This window comes from Magnolia sinica, chromosome 14 (genome assembly GCF_029962835.1).
Source record: "Magnolia sinica isolate HGM2019 chromosome 14, MsV1, whole genome shotgun sequence".
Classification (NCBI taxonomy): Eukaryota; Viridiplantae; Streptophyta; class Magnoliopsida; order Magnoliales; family Magnoliaceae; genus Magnolia; species Magnolia sinica.
In genome coordinates, this window is record NC_080586.1 from 5,524,371 (window position 1) to 5,546,265 (window position 21,895).

The window sequence follows — 21,895 nt, forward strand, 5'->3', positions numbered from 1 at the left end:
CACCACTTTCATTCCTATTTTCAACAACATTGTCTTATTCACGAGACCTCATGTTCTCAGACTCCTCAGCAAAATAGAGTCGCTGAACGGAAAAATTGACATATTCATGAGACTGTCCGGGCTCTCCTTCTAGGAGCTCATGTTCCCACACGACAGTGGCCTGATGCTATTACCACTGCCGTACATTTAATCAATCACTTGCCTTCTAAAATATTAAATTTTAAGACCTCATTACAGTCTCTGTCAGCCTTAGTCTCTCTACCTACGGCCTAATGCTCCTTCCTCGCATATTTGGGTGTGTAGCGTATGTGCACCTCCCTAAGAACCAGCGTACTAAACTTGACTCATGTGTCCTTCGGTGCCTCTTCTTGGGCTATGTTACCCATCAAAAAGGCTACCACTGCTATAATCCTGCTACCAAGCGTACCTATGTGACTATGGATGTCACCTTTCTGGAATCCGAACCGTTCTATCCTTCTTCGGCATCCACCTCTTCTCTTCAGGGGGAGACACTAGATGAAGAGTTGAATTGCCTGAGTTTTGACTGGCTTGAAGATCAGAATGACACACCAATGATTGACGAGGAATCGACAAATATATCTTCAGGGCCTGACATATCCTCTGAATCTAGAGGACCGTCAGCAACTGAGCTCACATCATCAGGAGAAGAACCCCAAATCCCCCCATCTCTCAGTGTCTACAGAACCATCTCCTGATAATATTCCTGAGGTAAGCAATTTTACTACACCCTCATTTATGAATAACATAGATACGTCTACTGGGTATACCTTACCTTTCAGGCATAACCGTGGCAAGCCACCAAACAGATACTCTCCAGACATTGAAGAAAGAAGATCGAGGTATCCAATTGCCAACTATGTTTCCACCGAAAAGTTACCTGAACCTCTCAAGACATTCTCACACAAGTTGTCCATATGTCATATTCCCACTACAGTTCAGGAAACTTTAGCTAATCCCAAGTGGACACAAGCAATAGAGGAAGAAATGGGAGCACTACTAAAGAATCAAACATGGACCTTAGTTCCATTGCCCAAAGGAAAAAAAAAGTCGGGTGCAAATGAGTCTTCTCTGTTAAACACAAGGCAAATGGATCTATAGAACGATACAAGGCAAGGCTAGTCGCAAATGGATACACTCAGACATATGGCGTGAATTATCAAGAAACTTTTTCGCCGGTAGCCAAGTTAAATACAGTCAGGGTCCTGTTATCTTTCACAACTAACTTGGACTGGCCATTGCACCGGTTTGATTTAAAGAACGCATTTCTCCATGGTGATCTTGAAGAGGAAGTCTACATGGATACTCCTCCAAGCTACACAACATCTTCAGAAGCTGAAGTTGTGTGCAAATTGCAGCGAGCACTATATGGATTAAAACAATCTCCTCGAGCATGGTTTGGGAGGTTCAATCTGGTAATGAAGAAATATGGCTTCCACCAAAGTAATTCAGATCATACATTATTTCTGAAGCACCAACGGGGCAAGGTAACAGCTTTAATTGTATATGTCGATGATATGATCATCATAGGGGTGATAAGGAGGAAATCACTAAGCTTCAGAAACAATTGGCGGCCGAGTTTGAGATGAAAAATCTAGGAGGACTCAAATATTTTCTGGGAATAGAGGTTGCTAGATCAAGGCGAGGTATATTTCTTTCTTAGCGAAAATATATATTAAGCTTACTATGTGAGGTTGGAATGTTGGATTGTAAGCCAGCTGACACTCCAATCATTTAGAACCACAAGCTCGGAGAATATCTAAGCTAGATGCTAATGGATAAAGGAAGGTACTAGAGATTAGTTGGTAAACTTATTTACCTCTCCCATACTCATCCAGATATTGCCTACGCAGTGAGTGTAGTAAGTCAATTCATGCATCAACCTAGTAAAGATCATATGGAGGCGGTGATCGGGATTTTACGATACTTAAAATCTTCACCGGGAAAAGGGCTTATGTTTTCGAAAAATAACCATCTCAGAGTTAATGGTTATATAAACGCAGATTGGACGGAGAATACCACAGATAGAAGATCCACCTCAGGATACTTCATGTTTGTTGGAGGGAATCTTGTTACATGGAGAAGTAAGAAGCCAAAAGTAGTGGCATTATCAAATGCTGAAGCAGAGTTCCGTGGAATAGCTAAAGGACTTTATGAACTTTTGTGGCTCAAAAGACTTCTAACTGAAATTGGGTTTGCTCCTACATCCGAGATGGACCTCTTTTGTGATAACAAGGCAGCTATCGTCATTACTCACAATCCGATCCATCATGATCGTACCAAACACGTGGAGGTTGGTAGACACTTTATCAAAGAGAATCTTGAAGATAAAATAATTCAGTTTCCATTCATGAAGTCCGAAGACCAACTGGCAGATATTCTTACAAAGGCCATATCAAGCAAGAATTTCTACAACTCATTAAACAAATTGTGTATTGAAGATTTGGATGCTTTCACTTGAGGGGGAGTGTTGGCGTGAGTTGTCAAATCAATCAATGAGTTGTCGTCGAATCAATCAATGAGTTGTCAATTAAAAGAAAATCAGAAAGATTGTATTTGTGATTGTACAACTCATTCATTGATTATACAGTATCTATGTATGACCAATTATAGGATTGCTAATCTCCCTATGTATTTGTACAATATCTCTGTAAAGAAAGGATGAAAGAAATACGATAATAGAAATTCTATCATATTTGACTTGAAGTCGCCGCTAGCTAGTTACTTAAATTTTTATAGTCGACTAAACCGTTTAGAAACCCTAAGTTAGAGAATCAGAAGATTCATTGTCTTAGAATGACTCATGATCTACGACCTGAAATTCTGGGTAAGGTACCATGATGATAAAAGAGAGTGGTGTTAGACACCATTTTTACCCGTATGTTCATACATTCTCTACTTCATAAGATTCAATTAAATACAAAGAATTAAGTTAGTTTTTATGCACAAGTGATGCAATATAGCCTGTGAAATGCAATGTGACGACGCGATGCCTAGTTCAAGAAATTAACCAAGAAAGACTTCTCTATCCGGATTCACCTAATTGAAGAAGCAGTTGGAATCCGGTTAATTCAAGTTTTGTATGGACAAAATCTGGTATCTGTACAAGCCACAAAGCATCATACACTCAAATTGATTTGATAAGCAGGAGAATTGAGAATTGAGATGACAATGCATAATGCTGATGCAAATATGAATGAAGCCGATTTGAGATAATCGATGACATGCACTTAGCTACCTCATCTTCCAGCTTATGCACGCCAAATGCATCCCCCCAAAAGCTCCATGACTTGCTCATCTCCTGGAATTTCACGTTTGTTAGCATCAGGATCAAAGAAGATGCGGGGATTGCAGATTGAGAATTTGGCAAATGGTGGATCTCCGGTCCATGGCTGCCGAGAAACTCGATGCCAAGGAGCTGAGATGGTGTTGGTAAGAAAGATATTACATTGCTTGGATTGTATTGGATTTCAGTTGTTTGGCGACGGTGTTCTACAAAGGCTTTACAGATTTTTTAATAGGATGTTGGAGATTGACGTCGGTTTAGGCCAAGATAAATGTGTAGTTGGTTGGGCTCCTGCTAGAAATGTAACCCATTTAAGTAAATGGGTTGAACTTAGGTTGTACCCTATCTGACCCACCCTGCCCATATAGGTTATTGATGGGTTGGGCCATATGACCTGCTCTGACCCAATCCACATTTTGAAACAAAATAAAGAAGAGAAGTATAGTTTTCTTTTCTTTTATTTTATTTTCTTTCTTTTTTATGTACCCACTGTCTAGGCTAGGTTGTGCATAGATGTAGTGTCACATTCCATTCTTAAGCTTGAGTTTGGTCCTGGTGGGTTGGGTTAGGTCAGGTCAGGCTTGACCCATTTACAATTAAATGGGTCTGGTCAGGCTTGATGATTCTAGGGGGTCGGGATGGGTCATAGAGCAACCCATTGTGGGCTGGTTTTGGGCAAGACTTCTTAGCCTGCTTAGTAAATGGGTTGGGCTTGGGCAGATCCCCACCCACACTCAATATGATAAGTTGATAAGTTGCCGCCCTATTCTCAAATGGGCATCATTTCTCAATTTTTACTAGTGTATCCAACCTGAGTTGTGGTTGAACGGGCCAGGCTTTAGTGCCTGGTATGGACCGGCTAGATACTTGTTTATCAATATGGTATGGCTCGGCTAAGAGAATGTTGTTGATGTCTTAAATCTTTTCAACAATATGGTACCATCGAGCACTGATCGATGCCATCAAGCACTATTTGATGACATCGAACAACTAGTCGATGCTATATAAGGCTGTTCAATGACATCGAAGTATCATTGAGATATTTTGAAAAATTCATATTCATTCGCTAGAACATTTTGGTGTTTGGTTTGATGACATCAATGATGTTCGATGTCATCAAAGGTTGTTCGATGCCATCGAAGGTGCCATTGAACTATTGCATAGAGTTACATAAAATTGCATAAGTGCAGGATTTCTACGAGATTTCTTTCTTATTCCAATTGTGATTCTTCTAGAGGCTATAAATAAGGGTGTAATGGGGATTGGGGTATCATATCAGAGCTTTCTAATTCATTCTGAGGGTTTAAAGAGTGTAACTTGGGTGATCTGAGACTTGTTCAAATCAAACAATCTCTATTTCTTATAATTTATGCTTTTGTATTACTTTTTTCATGTTAAATTCAGAATCTTTGTCATTGAGCTTGATTATGCTATTGGAATATTTCGCTTAATTCATTTATATGTGCTTTCGCGGTTCTCCAATAACAGATCATGTAGGTTCAACCCAAGTTCAATCCATTTAAACATGTCACATTTGCACTAGCCCAACCCACATTCAGCTCGCCCAAACCCACCTTAGAAGCAGATCTGGCCAGTTAACCCAAGGCGCACTTGATGGGCTGCCACCCTCCTTTGAGGGTTCAGTTGTATCGTATAAACTCCCAAGCGCAGCCATCACAATCATTAACATGAAAAAAAAAAAAAAGCATTCGGAGTGAAATTCATGCATCAATCTCCAACATCTTTTCATTCAAAGATTTGTAAAGCTTTTGTAGGGCACTATCACCAAACAACTGATATCTAACACAACCCAAGCAATGCAGTATCTTTCGCACCAAAACCACACGAGCCCGAACTTGCAACCGCGACATTTGCAGCTAATATTAGGCAATGAGCCAAAAAAACGAGTGAGATTTGAAAATCTCAGGTGGACCACACCATAGGAAACAGGGTGATTGAACACCCACCAATTAAAAAATAAATAAATAAAAAATAAAAAAATAAATTCTCGAGGGCCATAAAAGTTTTGTATCAAGTTTATATTTGTGTTTTCCCTTCACCTAGGCCTGTAACCTATTCAACGGGATGGATGTAAAATAAACATTACAGTGGGCCTTAAGAAGTTTTTAATGGTGGGCATCTAATCACCACTGTTTTGGTGGCGTGGTGTAATTGAGATTTGGATCCTTATTTTTTTGGCTCATACTATAAAATGAGCTAGAAAAATGATGGACGGCATGGATAAAACACATACATCAGGGTGGGCCGTGAATCCTGGGAAGTATATGTCCTACCATTAAGACATGTTTCCGAATTCCACGTCCTTTTACCTTGAGCTGATCTAAGCTTGTAGGTTAAGAGTAACGTACAATTCGATTCGTAGGGCCCACAATAATTTTTTTTTCCTAAAATCCAATCCGTACATCATGTGACTCCGATCATGTTGTGGTTGTTACTTAAAAATCAGGATGATCTAAAACTCATTTGGTGCACGCCATGTAAAATCATGCCTAAAACCTATAAAATCACGTTGTGTGGCCTACTTTAATCTTTTAATTTCATTAGTATTTTTTCCATTCATTCTGTTTGTGGAAAATCTTCTGGCTGGATTTTATTGCTTATAAAAGTACGGTGGGCCCAGTGGACAACCAGGATGTTTTTTAACGGTGGGTATCCACATCCTAACTTTTCCCTCTGGATTAACGGGTCAGATGTTACACATAACGTTCGGGCGGACTCATCGCTTTGTAGGGTAAGCTTAGCATACACAGCTCTGTATAGGATCCGGTCGCCCTTCATCTCTTGTGGGGCGCCTGCGTACGTTGCGCTAGGTACCGTGCACACCTAGTGCCAGGTGGATGAAACTTTCATGAGATCCAACCCGTCCATAAATTTTTATACTTAATTTCCACCTTTAAAACAAAATATCCTGATCATCCAGAACTCAGACAGGCAACGCCAGTGCAAAAAGTTGAGATGTGACAACCACCATTAGTTTTTTTGTATGGCCGCCTTGGTGTTTATATCCCATCCAATATATTCATCTGATGTGGCCCATCAGGATGAAATAATTAACTAAAAATCAAAGTATCCCCCAATAGGTGGGCCATATCACGTGACTTTAAAGCATTTTCCTTCGTTCTTCTTCCCCTTCGGTGGGTGGATCCCCGGATCCACCAAGGTGGGTGGGATCACTGACCATGGGGTCCACCTTGATGTATGTTCCTTATATCCCTACCGTCCATCCGTTTTAAAAACTCATTTTAGAGCATGATTCTAAAACTGAAGCAGATAAAAATATCAGTGGACCGTAATCCAGGAAACAGTTGTAATTGACAATTAAAAAGTTTTGAATCAATCTGATATTTGTGTGGTCTCTACCTACGACCTTATCAACTGGTTGGATGGAAAATAAACATTCTGATGGGCCCCATGAAGTTTTTAATGGTGGGGATTCAATCACAACTGTTTCCTGTGGTATGGTCCAACTACGATTTGAATCTGCTCCATTTTTTCCATCACGGCATAAAATGGTCTTCCAAAATGGTTGGACGGTGCCGATTTAGGTCACATGAATGATAGTGGGCACACAGTTAGGGATCCACCGACCTCAGCGGATCCGGGTATCCGCCGAAACGGCGCCCCGTTTTCTTCGTATCTCCATATCGGACGCGGATTTCCTGCCTAAGCGTTATGCAGGGAGTTACTGCTCTGCGATGGTAAGTGGGGCCCACCGTAATGTTTGTCAGAAATCCACCCCGTCCATCCGTTTTGAGAGTTCATTATACGACTTGCAACCAAAAAAGATGCAGAGCTAAAAATCTCGTGTGCCACACGAGAAGAAATTTTGTGGAAAGAAATGTCTAGCGTTCGAATCTTCCTGGTCTCCACCTTATGTTTGTAAGGCGTCCAAACCATTTATAAGGTTTTTCTCACTGGGATGGGTGAAAACACAAAAAAAAAAAATCTTGGCCTGAAACAAACTTTCGTCGCATGCGAATATTTCAACGGTGGTCATTGAATACCTACCGTTTCCATTTGTGTACCCCACTTGAGTACTCGATTTATCTCATTTCCCGTCTCATGTCCTAAAATGAGCTCACAAAACGGATGGATGGGATGGATTTATAAAAAAAAAACATCAATGTGGGCCCACCTAATATCCCTCCACACGAACTTCCTGCGAAATGATTTCGCAGTAAATCCTTCGTATAATCCCAGATTTCCTGCGAAAGCCTACGCGGGAAGTCCTGCGCAAGGATGCTGGGTGGAGCCACCACAATGTTTGCTAGAAATCTACTCCGTCCATCCGTTTTTCTATCTCATTTTAGAACATGAAACCAAAAATCACCTGGATCAAAAACTAAAGTGGGACACACAAGAGGAAACAGAAGGGATTCAATGAGAATCGTTGATAAATTCTTATGGCCACAAAAGTGTTGCGTCAGGCTAATATTTTTTGTATTTTTACTTCATCCTAGTAGTAATGACATTATAAACGGTTTAGATGGCATATAAACATCAAGGTGGAGCCCAGAAAGGTTTCAACGGTAGGCATTTCTTCCCTAATTTTCTCTCTCGTGTGACTTATTTAAATTTTGTATTCATTTGTTTCCTCAAACATCCTAAAATAAGCTCGCAAAACGGATGAACGGTGCGGATTTCCCAAAAGCATCACGGTGGGCCCCACCCAGCATCCTTGCGCAGTAACTTCCTGAAAAGGCTTTCGCAAGAAATCCGCGTCCTAATCTCTTCACCTCTTCTTCCTATATTAACCATTCCTCCTCCAGACTCATCTCCATCTTTCCCAATCATCCCTTCCTCTTCCCAAACAAACCCACACCATGACATCCACCATCCAACAAACCTACTCAACTGATACCCACTCCATCTACACCGTTTATATCAACAACCGCTCCATCATCACCACCGTCACCAATGTTGCATCAGTAGTCGAATCCTGGCTACACGAAATCTACAACATACACGGTACCCACCTCATCGTAGGCCTGGACGTCGAATGGCGTCCCACCTTCCAACGCAACGTCACCAGCAAGGTCGCCCTCCTCCAGCTCTGCGTCGGCAGTCGCTGTCTCATCTTCCAACTCATCCATGCAAACCGCATCCCCCGATCTCTTCGAGACTTCCTTGCCGATGGAAGTTTCGGATTCGTTGGTGTTGGGATTAAAAATGATGTGGAAAAGCTCGAGGACGATTATGATTTGACAGTCGGATGTGCAGTCGACCTACGATCAATGGCTGCTACTAAATTTCATTCAAATGAGCTGAGAAGTGCTGGGCTGACGAATCTTGCGAGTTATATTTTGGATCTTGACGTAGTAAAGCCGTCGCAAATTACTCTGAGTAACTGGGAGTCGTCGTGGCTTACTATCAATCAAGTAAAGTACGCTTGTGTTGATGCTTACCTTTCGTTTGAGATTGGGAAGTATCTAATTCAGATGAATTAGCTGAGTTGGGTTTTGATAGTTTTTTGGTTTGAGTTGAGTAAGTCGGGGGATTTAGGAGTTTTTAAATATATATAGGTTTAGGGTATCGTTTGGTTGCTCAAATATTATGAAATTTCATTATAATTTAGTTCATTATGAAATATTTTGATTTACGGTGCAAACAAACGTAGCTTTATTTATGATGATTTTATTGAAATTTTATAGGATCTTGAATGATCAAATATTGAAGGACATTATTGCACTTGTTGGCCTTCCAAAATTTTGGAATGGAATTGGCCCTTCATCTTAAGTGAGTGTAGTGTAGAGTGGGTCGCGTGGACACTTTCATGTCCAAGATAGATAAGAGAAGGCCTGATCAGAGGTGGAAGTAATCCAGACTGTCGGAACCTTAAAACACAGGCCTATTTGGAAAATTGGAATGACTTATTTGCCGTAACATATATGATTTTGAGGTAGGAGAAACTAATTTAGCCACCCAACCCCGTTACACCAGAAATTAAGAGAATACATAGTTAAGCCAAATAGACACTTATTAATTTTATCCATTATTTATAGTAAGTCATGAATTTTAGGGAGTTTGAGTGGGAGTTTGATTCTAAAACTTCTTCAAGTAGAGAATTGAAGCTCCACTCCATGAATTCGGAGTAGTTATCCTCTCGACTGATGAATGGGTTGGATGACATATATGCAATCTAGTGGACCCTAGACAATTTGGATCAAACCATATATCTATTCTACCTGTATAAGGGTGGCCCACTTTTTGATTGGACTAGAGGCGGGGGCAGGTCATTCATCATTAGTTAGTACACACCCCATTGTCAGTACACACTCCAGTACTGTAAATCTGCCAACTTGGCATCGTGCCACTCCACTTATCAGGTGGGCCCACCGGTCCCTGATCAATATATATGGACTGTTGCCCATTTTTCTTGATCATCCATCTATTTGTGAGGCCCACCTAACAAACCCATGGTGAAGTTGAGGCATATAGGGTGAGTGGAATTGATCCTGGGCCGTTCGTGGCGGGGCCCGGCATGACAAATGTCCAGGATCCTATTTTGCACCTGTAACTACATGAGTTGTGTTCCAAAAGCTGCAACTGGGCTTGACTCTGTCGTAACGCCACAAAACTTGGGCCCATCCTAGCTGAGAGATAAATGGAAGTGTGTGATAGATCCTGACCGTTAGATCTAACATGAATCCATTGGAAGGTAACCATGGCTGAACCGATTAAAGATAGTTTGTATGGGCCCATTAGTGGCCCATGAAATTTAAATGGAAGCCCATGTAATTTTGGAGGAAACAGTTTGCTACACAGTATAGCTATAGGTCCATCAATGGGCCGGGCCGCCTTCGACCGAAAGTCAGGTCCGAAAAAATTCAAAACTCGGGCCTCAGACAATAATACTAGGGGCGGCCCATGGACCTCCTTAATAGAAAGTAGTGGTGCAATCTGGGGGGTTGGGTGAGGTTGAGGCTCAACCCAAGATTAAGTAAGTTCAAGCCATGACCTGACCCAAACCGGAGGCCCAATCCAAGCCCAACCAAATGTACCATATCGCTAACCTATCTCAGGTGGGCTTATTAATGGGCCCAGTAAATTCAAAATAAAGCCCACTAAAATTGGTGGGAATAGTAAGTACATGCCAGGCCATATTGTTTGGTGCGACCCTTATTGTGGGGCCCACCTTGATGTATGCATTATGTATCCACACTGTCCATCTGTTTTTCCATATCATTTTAGGGCATTATGCTAAAAATTAAGTAGATCCAATTATCAGGTGGACCATACCATAAGAAATAGTGGTGATTGACCATTAATGGGCCACAAAAGTTTTGGATGAGCTGATATTTGGTTTTTCCCTTCATCCAGGCTTATGTGACCTTATCAATAGATTGGATGGTAAATAAACACTATAGAAACATTAAGGTGCGCCCTAAGAAGTTTTTAATGGTAGGACAGTCAATCACCACTGTTTTTTATTTTATGGTGCTAAGGATAATTGGATCTGCTTCAGTTTTGAGATAATGCCTTAAAATGACAGGGAAAAATGGATGGACGGCATGGACACATTATAGATACATCACTTGAGCCCCGCAGTAATGATGCACTATAATATTTATTTAACAGACCTAAACGGGAAAACACAAATATCAACTTGATCCAAAAACTTTTGTGGCTCTCAAAAAGTTTTCAACGAAGGCCCTCAATCACCACTATTTCCTATAGTGTGGTCCACAGGAGATTTCAATCTTCATTTTCACATGAGGGTGGGCTCACATAGCTTTTACATGACCATTAACAATATCCAAATCCGAATCCGGGCAAATACCCTACCATAAGACTTGTCTCAAATTGCCACGACCTCTTTTCTTTGGGCCTGACCTCAGCTTCTTTTTTTTATTATTTTTTTTATTTTTTACACACGCACACACACCACCACACACTCACGCCGTAGTGGGATTTCACCACCTATGTGTACTCGAACCCTCAACCAGATGTTGAAACTGCTGAGAGTCTACCACCGGAGTAAGAGCAGAAGGACCCAGCCTAATCTCAGCTTGTAGGGTAAGAGTGATCTATAATTTTGTTTTATATGGCCCGCCATGATTTTTTTTTTCCTAACATCCATCCATTCATCGTGTGGTTCCACTCATGTTATCGTTGTTACTAAAAAATCAGGCTGATCTAAAACTTATTTAGGCCACGTCATGTAAAATCATGCTTAAAACTTATAAAACCAAGTTGTGTAGCCTACCTAAGTCTTTTAATTTCATTAGTGCCTTTTTCTATACATGCTGGTGGTGAAACATCCTCTTGATGAATTTTATTGTGTAACTATCATTACATCCAACCGGTCCATTAGATTTTACGCATCATCTTCACCTTTAAACCAAAAATTCCTAATAATCCAGATATCAGGCAGCCAACGCGAGGAAAAAGTTGGAAAGTAACATCTGATTTTTATAGGGCTACCTTGGTGTTTTTATGCCATCCAATATATTCATCTGATATATATATATATATATATATATATATATATATATATATAGAGAGAGAGAGAGAGAGAGAGAGAGAGAGAGAGAGAGAGAGAGAGAGAGAGAGAGAGGCTTGCACACCTATGCACTTATACACGTGCGCACTTTTGCACACGTGTCATAGGTGTCAAATCCGAACGGTCCATAAGATGCAGAATCCCATGAAACCTTACGGAGTGAATTTTTACCTTGATCTAAGATTCTGGTGGGCCATAGAAAAGAGAAATTCAAATCAAGGGAAAAAACTGTTTTGAATTTTTATGGCCCACCAAAGTTTTGGTTCAAAGTAAAAATTGATAGCATGGAGTTTCATTAGGTTTTGCTTCATGTGAACTGTTCAGATTTTCGAGACTCATGATATATGACGATGTGCAAACCGATGCACAGCTGAGCATTCTGCTATATATATATATATATATATATATATATATATATATATATATATATATATATATATATATATATGAGTGGAGCCGCATGATTTGAGAATAGAGCTGGGCATCGGTCCTGGTCGGATCGGATTAGGTTCAACTTGACCTGATTCGAAATTCTAAAGGCTTGACCCGAATCTGATTCGATCCATGGCCGGATCTGGGTCACATGATTCGGACAGATCCGATGCATGGTTTTCGTGACTTGAACAGTGTCCAACTCGGTTAGGAAAACCGAGTCGGATCCGGTTGAATAGAATTCGAATATATAAATTTAATTAAATTGTTTCATATGGTGTGGTCTACTTTAACCTTTAATATACCTACGTTTTATACTCAATGGTTAAAATAATATGTAAAAATTGATGAACGGCTTAGATAAAACATACACATCAAGGTGGGCCCTATATAGGTATGAAAAAACTTTCAATCTAACGTACCGAGCGACGAGCGTTTTTATTAAACCTTTCGTGCAGTGTACGAAAATCAAAGATTCAAAGTACTTGCCTTTTACGCAAGCGGAGCTATACTGGGTAATTTCTTAAGCCAAGTGAGTAAGGTCTGTACATCTAATCATAGGGTATGTGTTATATCAAAACCGTTCATCCATTTTCCAACCTCGTCTTAAGGCTTGAGACAAAAAATAAGACGGATCTAACTATCGAGTGGACCACACGAATGATTTAACAGTGAAAATTATTCTCTGCTGCTATTTGTGGTGTGGGCCACATGATCTTTGGATATTATTTATTTTTTTCATAATACTCTATAATTATCTCTAAAAGCATATGAACGGTGTAAATATTATAAATACATCATTGTGGGGGCCATAACTTTGATCTCCTTTGAACCGTCCGTACAGCACGGCGCTCAAGGAGCGCCTCCTCGCCAGACGTATTACAGCTGTACGTTGGAAATGGACTGGCTACTCCCCTGGCTACTAAACGTCCGTACTCTGTGGGCCCCACCATGATATATGTATTTCATCCATGCCCTCCATCTATTTTTATAAATCATTTTAAGTCATTAGGAAAAAAAAAAAAAGGTATATTAAAATCTCAAGTGGACCACATTATAGAAAACAGTGTTAAATAAATTTTGACCATTAAAAATGTTATGTAGGCCATAAAAGTTTTCGATCAAGCTGATATTTATTTTTTCCCTTCATCTGGGTCCTCATGACTTAGATCAACATATTTTATACAATCTATATGTTTTATCCACATCATCTATTTATTTTTAGAAAAATTAGGGTAAAAAATAAAAAATATATTTTATACTACCCGCTCGCCTATCGGTTCGAGTCTGTTCGGTGCGGTTCGGGTCCCATCGGTTCGGGTATACGGGTCGAGTCGGTCCGGACAGAAGTCTATCCGGACCCGAGCCGAAAAAAAATCGGATCTAGAAACCACAACCCGATCAGGCCCGATCTTGGCAATCGGTTCTGTTCGGAATGGGCCGGATCGGGTCGAATCGGGTCGAATCCGCCGGATCGGTTTACAAATGCACACCTCTATTTGAGAATCGGAGGTTTTTGATGCAGAAAACAACATGGCATGGAGTATATATATATATATATATATATATATATATATATGAAATGGTACTATGCACTCGACCTTACGACAAGCTCCCGTGAGGTTGAACTATGTAGGCCCCACCGTGATGCGTGTCGACCATCAACACCGTGCATTTGATGGGTCCCCTCTAAATTATGGGATATCTCAAAAATCATCCGTATACGAAACTCAGGTGGGCCATACCATCTAAACTCATGTGAAGACACCGTTAAAACATATAAAAGCACTTGGTGGGGCCCACTTGAGTTTTAAATGCTGCTGAAACTTGGTATGAACCCTCATCCAAGTGGGACATACATAATGGATGGGCTGGATTTGCAAAACACATCTCGGTGGGCCCAAAAAATGATTATGAATGTTTTAATGGTGCACGCCCCTCCCCACTTCTGTATGTGGTGTGGCCCAAACAAGTCACGGATTGACTTGAATTTTGAGACCTAGGCCCAGATGGAATGGTGCATCTGACTGATGGGGTAGATGTTCGAAACGCATCACGGTGGGGCCCACACAGCTCGACCTCATGAGACGGACTCGTGAGGTGGAGCGCATAATACCTTTTCCATATGAATGAGAGTACTCCAAGCTGTTTCTTGCATCAAATGCCTCTAATTTCCAAATTATGTGGCTCCACTTATTATGCTGGTCACTTTGATTATTTGAACATGAGTAAATTAGTCATTTTTAAAGACCATTTATTTATTTGGACATACGCGGGCCACCAAACGAGCAACGACATTAAATGACCAAATAAATGCCTAATTTACCTCATGAGGTTAAGGCTCGTTTAAGTGGGGCATGCCCGTACATAAAAGCAGTCCATATCCAATTTACCTCATGAGTAGAATTGGTACAGGTTATATATTCATCACTGTTGTGGTCCACCTGAGATTTAGATCTGAGTTGTTATAGGATCGTAACCTAAAATGAGATGAGAAAATGAATGAATGGCATAAATAAAATACATACTTGTTAGGCACACGTAGCTTTTGAAGCACACACAGCACCGAAGTGCTACCGGCGGGTCACTACCGAATCCGATGATAGTGGATCAGCTGCTAAGCAGGTGTTACCCTAACCGTGTGCGGCCTTCCTTGATGAAATTTTCGTATATCCACGCCTTCTATCTGTTTTTCCATCTAATTTTAAGATATGATCTTAAATAATAGAAAAAATAAAAATATCAGCTGGACCATACCAATAGAAAGAGCAATGAATAACCATTAAAAACTTTTTATAGGTCCTTTGGATTTTTTTAATGGTTATACTCTCAATCACCACTGTTTCTTGTAGTGTGGTCCACCTGAGACTTGGATATGTATAATTTTTTATATTTTATCCTAAAATGGGAAGGAAAAAAAAGTATAGACGGCGTTGATATACAACACATCATCAAGGTGGGCCCTACGGTAGGGTAACACACACTAAGCTGTACCCGGGTAAACACCTCATTCGCGCCCGAATCTCAATGAGAAATTGACCATTGTAAATGCCACCTTTTACCCAGCGTCCTTTTAAAACGCTCCCAAAACTTTACTTTCCCAAAGGAAGGCATTCTGTACGGACACACTTTTTGCGGACGAAAATAGCCTTGCATTCCCATAAATAGGTCTTTTTGCATAACTGGCGAATCCATCGCACTAAGCACCCGTCGTGGGACTGGCCCACTTTTGGATCTATCATGATAAGAGTAACCGTCCATCATATTTTAAACACTACATATGAGCAAAATTATGTAATTCTTCAGAAAATAGAGTCTTTAATTTGTGATTTCAATGTAAAATCTTAAATTCAACGGTGCAAACTAGTCTCCAGAAATCAATATAAACCATCTTTATTCAATCTCATTTATAGATATATATACGATATAAAAAAATATTTCCCAAAACATAGACCATCCTGATCATCGGCGGCTCTCTTTAAGTGGGTCCCTAGCGGCGACAGACAGTCATTAAAGTAAGAGTCGCGACGAGGAGAAAGAATAAAGAAACCTTGTAACGCAAGGAATAGGCTGTTACGATAGGTGCGGATGTATTATTATTACTCATACATGCGGACTATAGCCATTCGGTCTCTGATCATTTATTAATGATCCTATCCGTTTATATGATGGGCCTCCCATTGGATCGCAATAACCAGAAAATAAAAACTCCTATGGTGAATATTTGAACCCTTTTATCATGTAATTCATTTCCTTGGCATCTGGCTGGCTTCAAAAATCGCACAGCCAAGTACCACAACTTGTAGTACCGTATCATCCTTACCCATGGCGTGCCACTTTTGTAGGAGATCAGTACCATTAAAACGGTAGGCCCCATCTAGAAAATAACCGGGAAATAAAATGAGCCGATCTGCTTATCAGGTGGGCCATTTAGAATCAATGGACAACCCACGGTCTGATTCAACACACGTGCAAGGCCCACTTATTAATCAGGTCAACTTGATTTTTGGGAAGCGTGCTCTTTTTCGTGGGGCCTACCGTTTTCATGGCACTGATGTTCTGCACAAGAGCGGATGGAAAGGATGTACGGCAGCACAGTTATGGTACGTTGGCTGTATGTAATCAGCCTGTCTTAAAAAAATTTCCGGAGCGGATTTCCCAGGGCACATATATACCTGTGCCGGGGCTGTGTTGGGTCCACAGAAATGTACGGAATAAATCCACTCCGTCCATCTGTTTTGTAAGACCATAATAGGACTGGAAGTTAAAAATAAGCCAGATGAAAAATTCAGGTGGACCACACCAACGAAACAGTGAGAACGGAAACGTACACCATTGAAAACTTCTTAAAACTTACCGTGACATCGAAACCGTTGATAAACTGTGATACAAAACTTCTGTCACCCCATGCGTTCAATCCCACTGTTTCGTGTGGTATGGCCCACATGAGTATTTACCCAATTTTTAGAATCCTGTCCTACCGTGGTCTTGCAAAACAGATGGACGGACAGAATTTGTCACGGACATCTCAGTGGGCCCCACACAGACATGGCACAGGAATATCTCCTTGCTCGGGTTCACAGGTTCCAAAATGTTCGAGGAAGCCACAAGAAAGGACGTGTATATCTTTGGATTATCGAGGAAGCCACAATAAAGGACGTGTATCTGTTCGGATTACCGGCTTCGATCATCGCTGAAAATGACCTACGAACAAGCGATTCTGACATTTCCATTCACACACGTTGGGAATCAAGTAGGATTGGATTCGATAGTGACAGGGCCTGTACCCCATCGGTACTGGTCTCCATTCATTTTGCAGGTTAACCACGCCCAGGTAAACAGTAGTAACCGGATGCCGGTGGCTTTACTTGGAAGTTGTTTACGAGGCGTTTGGCGCAGAGTATTAGATGGGATTAGGTGGGATCCGGTGCAATTCGATCCTTCATTTGGCGAGGATGGAAAAGGTTGGGATTAAGGGCATGTTTGGCCGGGTGGATTGGAAGGGATTAAATGGTATTAGGGTGAATGGCATGGATTTCAAGGTAATGGTGGTGTTGTCGGTGGATTGTCTTAAGATCCATGCGATTGCTATATCCCTAGGTTGATATATCGAGTCTGTTTCGCAGGCCCGGCCAATCCTGGCATTAAACCTTCTCATCCCTTACAATCCCTCGAGCCAAACATGTTCCGGGCAAATTTGAACGGATTAGGGTGGATTGGATGGGATTTAAAGGTAATGACGGTCTTGTCAGTGGATTGTCTTAAGATCCATGGGATTTAAATTTCAATCCCTTCCAATCCGCCCGCCAAAAAGGCCCTAAGTGGAAATGGAATTGCATTTGGTACCACATGGGATTTATGTGGATTTTGAAATTTACTATACATGTGGGCCCTTGATGTAGAGCAGGTCGCGGACAGTTTCATGGCCAAGATGGATCAGAAAAGGCCCGGTCGACGACAGAAGTTATCCGGACCATCGGACCTTAGATCGGGCGTATCTCGCAATCCGGAATGAGTTAGCTGACGTAAAATATATGATTTTGGGGTAGAACGAGCTACTTTAGCCAACCAACCCTGCTACGCCGGGTTGCGCCACCCGGAATTGCGAAAAACCCCTTGATTGACGGTCGTTTCCCTATTTTAATTTCGTTTTTACTATAAATAGTAAGTTTTAGTTTGATTATAACTCTTCATCCGTTGGGCTTTAGGAGTTGCGCCCAACGTGAAAAGAGCTTAGAATAATTAGGGGAACGGTTTGGTGAAGCCAAATAGGACACTTACTATTTTTGGCCGAAAACCTTGCGCACTAGTAGACATCACGACCGTCTATAAATAGTAAGTTTACTATTTATAGCAAGTCGCCCGATTCGACATCACGACCGTCTATAAATAGTAAGTTTACTATTTATAGTAAGTCGCGGATTCTAGGAGTTTGAGTTGTAGTTTGATTATGATTTCTTTCCCATTGCTTGATACCCTTATTTAAAGGGTTGTGAACTCGATTTTAATCATTCATCAATCAATTTCGAATTTATTAGAATTTATTTCTATTTTCTGCTTTCTTTCCTCGTGGATTCGAGAAGTCTCTGTGAGGAGTCCAGAGAAGTTCCGTGGATTCGGAATAGTTATCCTCTTGAGGAAGACGGTGCTTGACCTCACGTCCTCCCCTGCGTCAGTTTGGTATCAAAGCGAGGTTTCTCTTCGGATTGATGGCTTCTAACGACGGGTCGGGCAATAATCCTATGGGCGGTGCTCCAGGAAATTTACCTTTAACGGCGGCAGCTTTCGAAGTAGCGCAACGAGAGAATCAGCAAGCCATGCAAGGGCTGCAGACTTCCATCGACCGCATAGTGGATTTCTTGGCGGAAAACCTAAGGCAACTCCGTGTTCCTGGTGTCAATCTTCCACCTCCAATTAATCGTCTTGATCGTAGGATAGTACCGACAGTGCATCCAAGGGTCATTCCTGAGGAAGGGGGCTCCAGTGAGGAGGAAATCGACGACATACTCTTCCAACACCCCAGACATGGCGGCGATCGAGTAGATCGAACGGATCGAGAATTCAAGATGAGGGTTGATATTCCTAGCTTCAATGGCCAATTACACATTGAGGATTTCTTCAATTGGCTTTCTGAAGTTGAGCGATTTTTTGACTATATGGACATCCCTGAAGTAAAGAAGGTCAAGCTTGTGGCCTACAAGTTGAAAGGAGGAGCTTCAGCTTGGTGGGAACAACTGCAACTCGCGCGAACCGCAGCATTAAAGCACCAATCCGCACTGGCAACGGATAAGTAGCTACTACGTGCCGATTCCTCCCTAACGATTACGATCGGTATTATTCCAACAATACCAAAATTGTCGCAAGGGTAGCCGATCAATGAGGAATACGCAGAAGAATTTTACCGCCTGGCGGCACGTAACGATTTGGTCGAGACTGAATCGCAGCAAGTCGCCCGATTCAACGGTGGATTGCGTATGGCTATCCAGGATCGGGTCCAGATGCAGTCCGTCTGGACGATGAATGATGCGATCAAGTTGGCTACTCGTGCAGAAGTGCAACTTGAACGTCCTAACACACGGACCTATCCTACTGCAAGAATTCCTGTGGCAGGTCTGCCCCAGGGAACTGCACAACCTAAGGGGAAGGAGCCCGTAGGAGCACGCACTCAACCTCCTACGTTTGAGAACCGAGATCAGGGTAGTGGGCAAGCTAGACCCCAAAGGGGCGTATCGACTGCTGCTGGTCCAAGTAGAATCCCGAACCCCTATGCTCGGCCAAGGCCCGATAACTGCTATCGTTGTGGCCAACCGGGCCACCTATCAAATACTTGTCCCCAGCGAAAAGTGGCAAACCTCTCCATCAATGATGGTAGTGCTGATAACGCTTATGAAGATCCAGATATTGAAGAACAGGAGCATACCACCGAGGACGAGGCAGATGATTCAGGTTGGATTCAGCAAGATCACGGCGAGTCGCTTGTCGTGAGGCGACTATTATATGCGCCAAGAAAAGAAGTGCATCCACAGCGGCATAACATCTTCCGCACTAGGTGTACGGTGAATCGAAAGGTTTGCGACGTGATCATTGATAGTGGGAGTAGCGAGAACATCGTCTCCAAGGTCATGGTGAAAAAATTGTAATTGAAAACGGAGCGTCATCCCTCTCCATATATAATCGGTTGGATCAAGAAGGTCAGCGAAACAAAAGTAACTGAACGGTGCACCATATCCTTTTCAATTGGCAAACATTATAAGGATGAAGTAGTATGCGATGTGGTCGACATGGAAGCATGTCACATACTACTCGGTCGGCCCTGGCAATCTAACCGTGATGCCACTCATAAAGGGCGAGATAATATATATATCTTCGTCAAGGACGACCGAAAGACCATATTGGCCCCTATGGATCTAGAGGGACCACCTGAAACTTCTAAAGTGGAGGGCCGTTTTCTCTTAACCATACGGGACTTCGTGGAAGAATCAAAGGAAACAGGACAGACTTATGCATTAATTATAAAAGGGGAAGAACTCGAGCCTACCAACATCCCTGAAATACTAAGGCCCCTGCAACATGAATTCAAAGAAATTTGGCCCGATGACCTTCCCGATGGGTTACCCCCCATGCGGGATATCCAACATCATATCGACTTTGTCCCTGGGTCCAGTTTACCGAATCGTCCCCATTATCGAATGAGTCCGAATGAGTGCGAGATTCTGCAGGAACATGTAGAGGAGTTGATCCGTAAGGGTCTTATTAGGAAGAGCATGAGTCCATGTGCTGTACCAGCTCTATTAACTCCAAAGAAAGATGGGAGTTGGTGCATGTGTGTTGACAGCCGAGCCATCAACAAAATCACCATAAAATACAGGTTTCCTATACCACGGTTGGACGATATGCTGGACATGCTAGAGGGTGTAAAAATATTCTCTAAATTGGACCTAAGGAGCGGCTACCATCAGATTCGAATACGGTCGGGTGATGAGTGGAAAACAGCCTTTAAAACCAAGGAAGGATTATACGAATGGATGGTCATGCCCTTTGGGCTTTCGAATGCGCCTAGCACATTTATGAGATTGATGAACCAAGTTCTGAAACCTTTCATTGGGCGGTTCGTTGTGGTTTACTTTGATGATATTTTGATATACAGTCAAGACGAAACCACCCATATGGAACACCTCAAGAAGGTCCTTCAAGTGCTCACTAAAAATAAACTGTATCTCAATTTAAAAAAGTGCAGCTTCATGACTGATAGCCTATTGTTTCTGGATTTTGTCGTCACATCCACTGGCATTCGGGTGGATGAGGAAAAGGTGAAGGCAATAAGAGAATGACCGGTTCCTACAAATATTCACGAAGTGCGAAGTTTTCATGGACTGGCGACATTCTATCGTCGGTTCGTGAAAAATTTCAGTACCATTGTGTCACCAATCACAGATTGCATGAAGAAAGGGCAGTTTCAGTGGACTGACAAAGCCGACAGGAGCTTTGCCGAAATCAAGTGCAGACTATCCACGACCCCAGTTCTTGTACTTCCCAACTTCGACAAACTGTTTGAAGTCGAATGTGATGCCTCATATGTCGGAATTTGGGGAGTTTTGTCTCAAGAAGGTAGGCCGGTAACCTTCTACAGCGAGAAACTTAGCGATGCACGTAAGAAGTGGTCTACATATAAGATCGAGTTATACGTGGTGGTCCAGGCACTGCGGCACTGGCGACATTATTTGATTCAAAGGGAATTCATACTTTACACGGACCATCAAGCTCTCAAATTCATTAATAGTCAAGCTAACATTAACCGTGTGTATGCTAGGTGGATCTCGTTTTTGCAGGAATTCACGTTCGTACTAAAACATAAGTCAGGGCAACAGAACAAGGTAGCTGATGCACTGAGTCGCCGCGCAACTTTGTTAATCACCATAAGCAATGAGGTTGTCGGGTTCGAGCGCCTCAAAGACATATATGCCGATGACGATGACTTCAAGGATGCATGGGTTAGATGCCAAGAAGGTCACCCCGGTGACTTACATATGCAAGACGGGTTCCTTTTCAAGGGAAATCGATTGTGCATCCCAAACAGTTCGCTAAGGGAACAGATAATCCAAGAGCTACATGGAGGTGGCCTTAGTGGACACCTT

At 41.9% G+C, this 21,895-nt stretch overlaps 1 protein-coding gene across 1 annotated transcript; it reads left to right on the forward strand.

The window, feature by feature from the left end:
• The first annotated feature begins 3,303 nt into the window (after nucleotides 1–3,303).
• On the forward strand, nucleotides 3,304–8,772 carry LOC131225996 (3'-5' exonuclease-like). The gene is made up of 2 exons (XM_058221627.1): nucleotides 3,304–3,450; nucleotides 8,095–8,772. Exons 1-2 carry the CDS (start codon nucleotides 3,304–3,306, stop codon nucleotides 8,770–8,772), a joined length of 825 nt encoding a protein of 274 aa, XP_058077610.1.
• Nucleotides 8,773–21,895: the final 13,123 nt, after the last annotated feature.

Excerpts from the sequence above, each read along its gene's own strand:
- LOC131225996 (XM_058221627.1), top strand. The coding sequence starts at position 3,304 with ATGACTTGCTCATCTCCTGGAATTTCACGTTTGTTAGCATCAGGATCA. Across the intron at positions 3,451-8,094 it reads AAGGAGCTGAGATGGTGTTG|ACTCATCTCCATCTTTCCCA; the intron begins GTAAGAAAGATA and ends TTCCTCCTCCAG.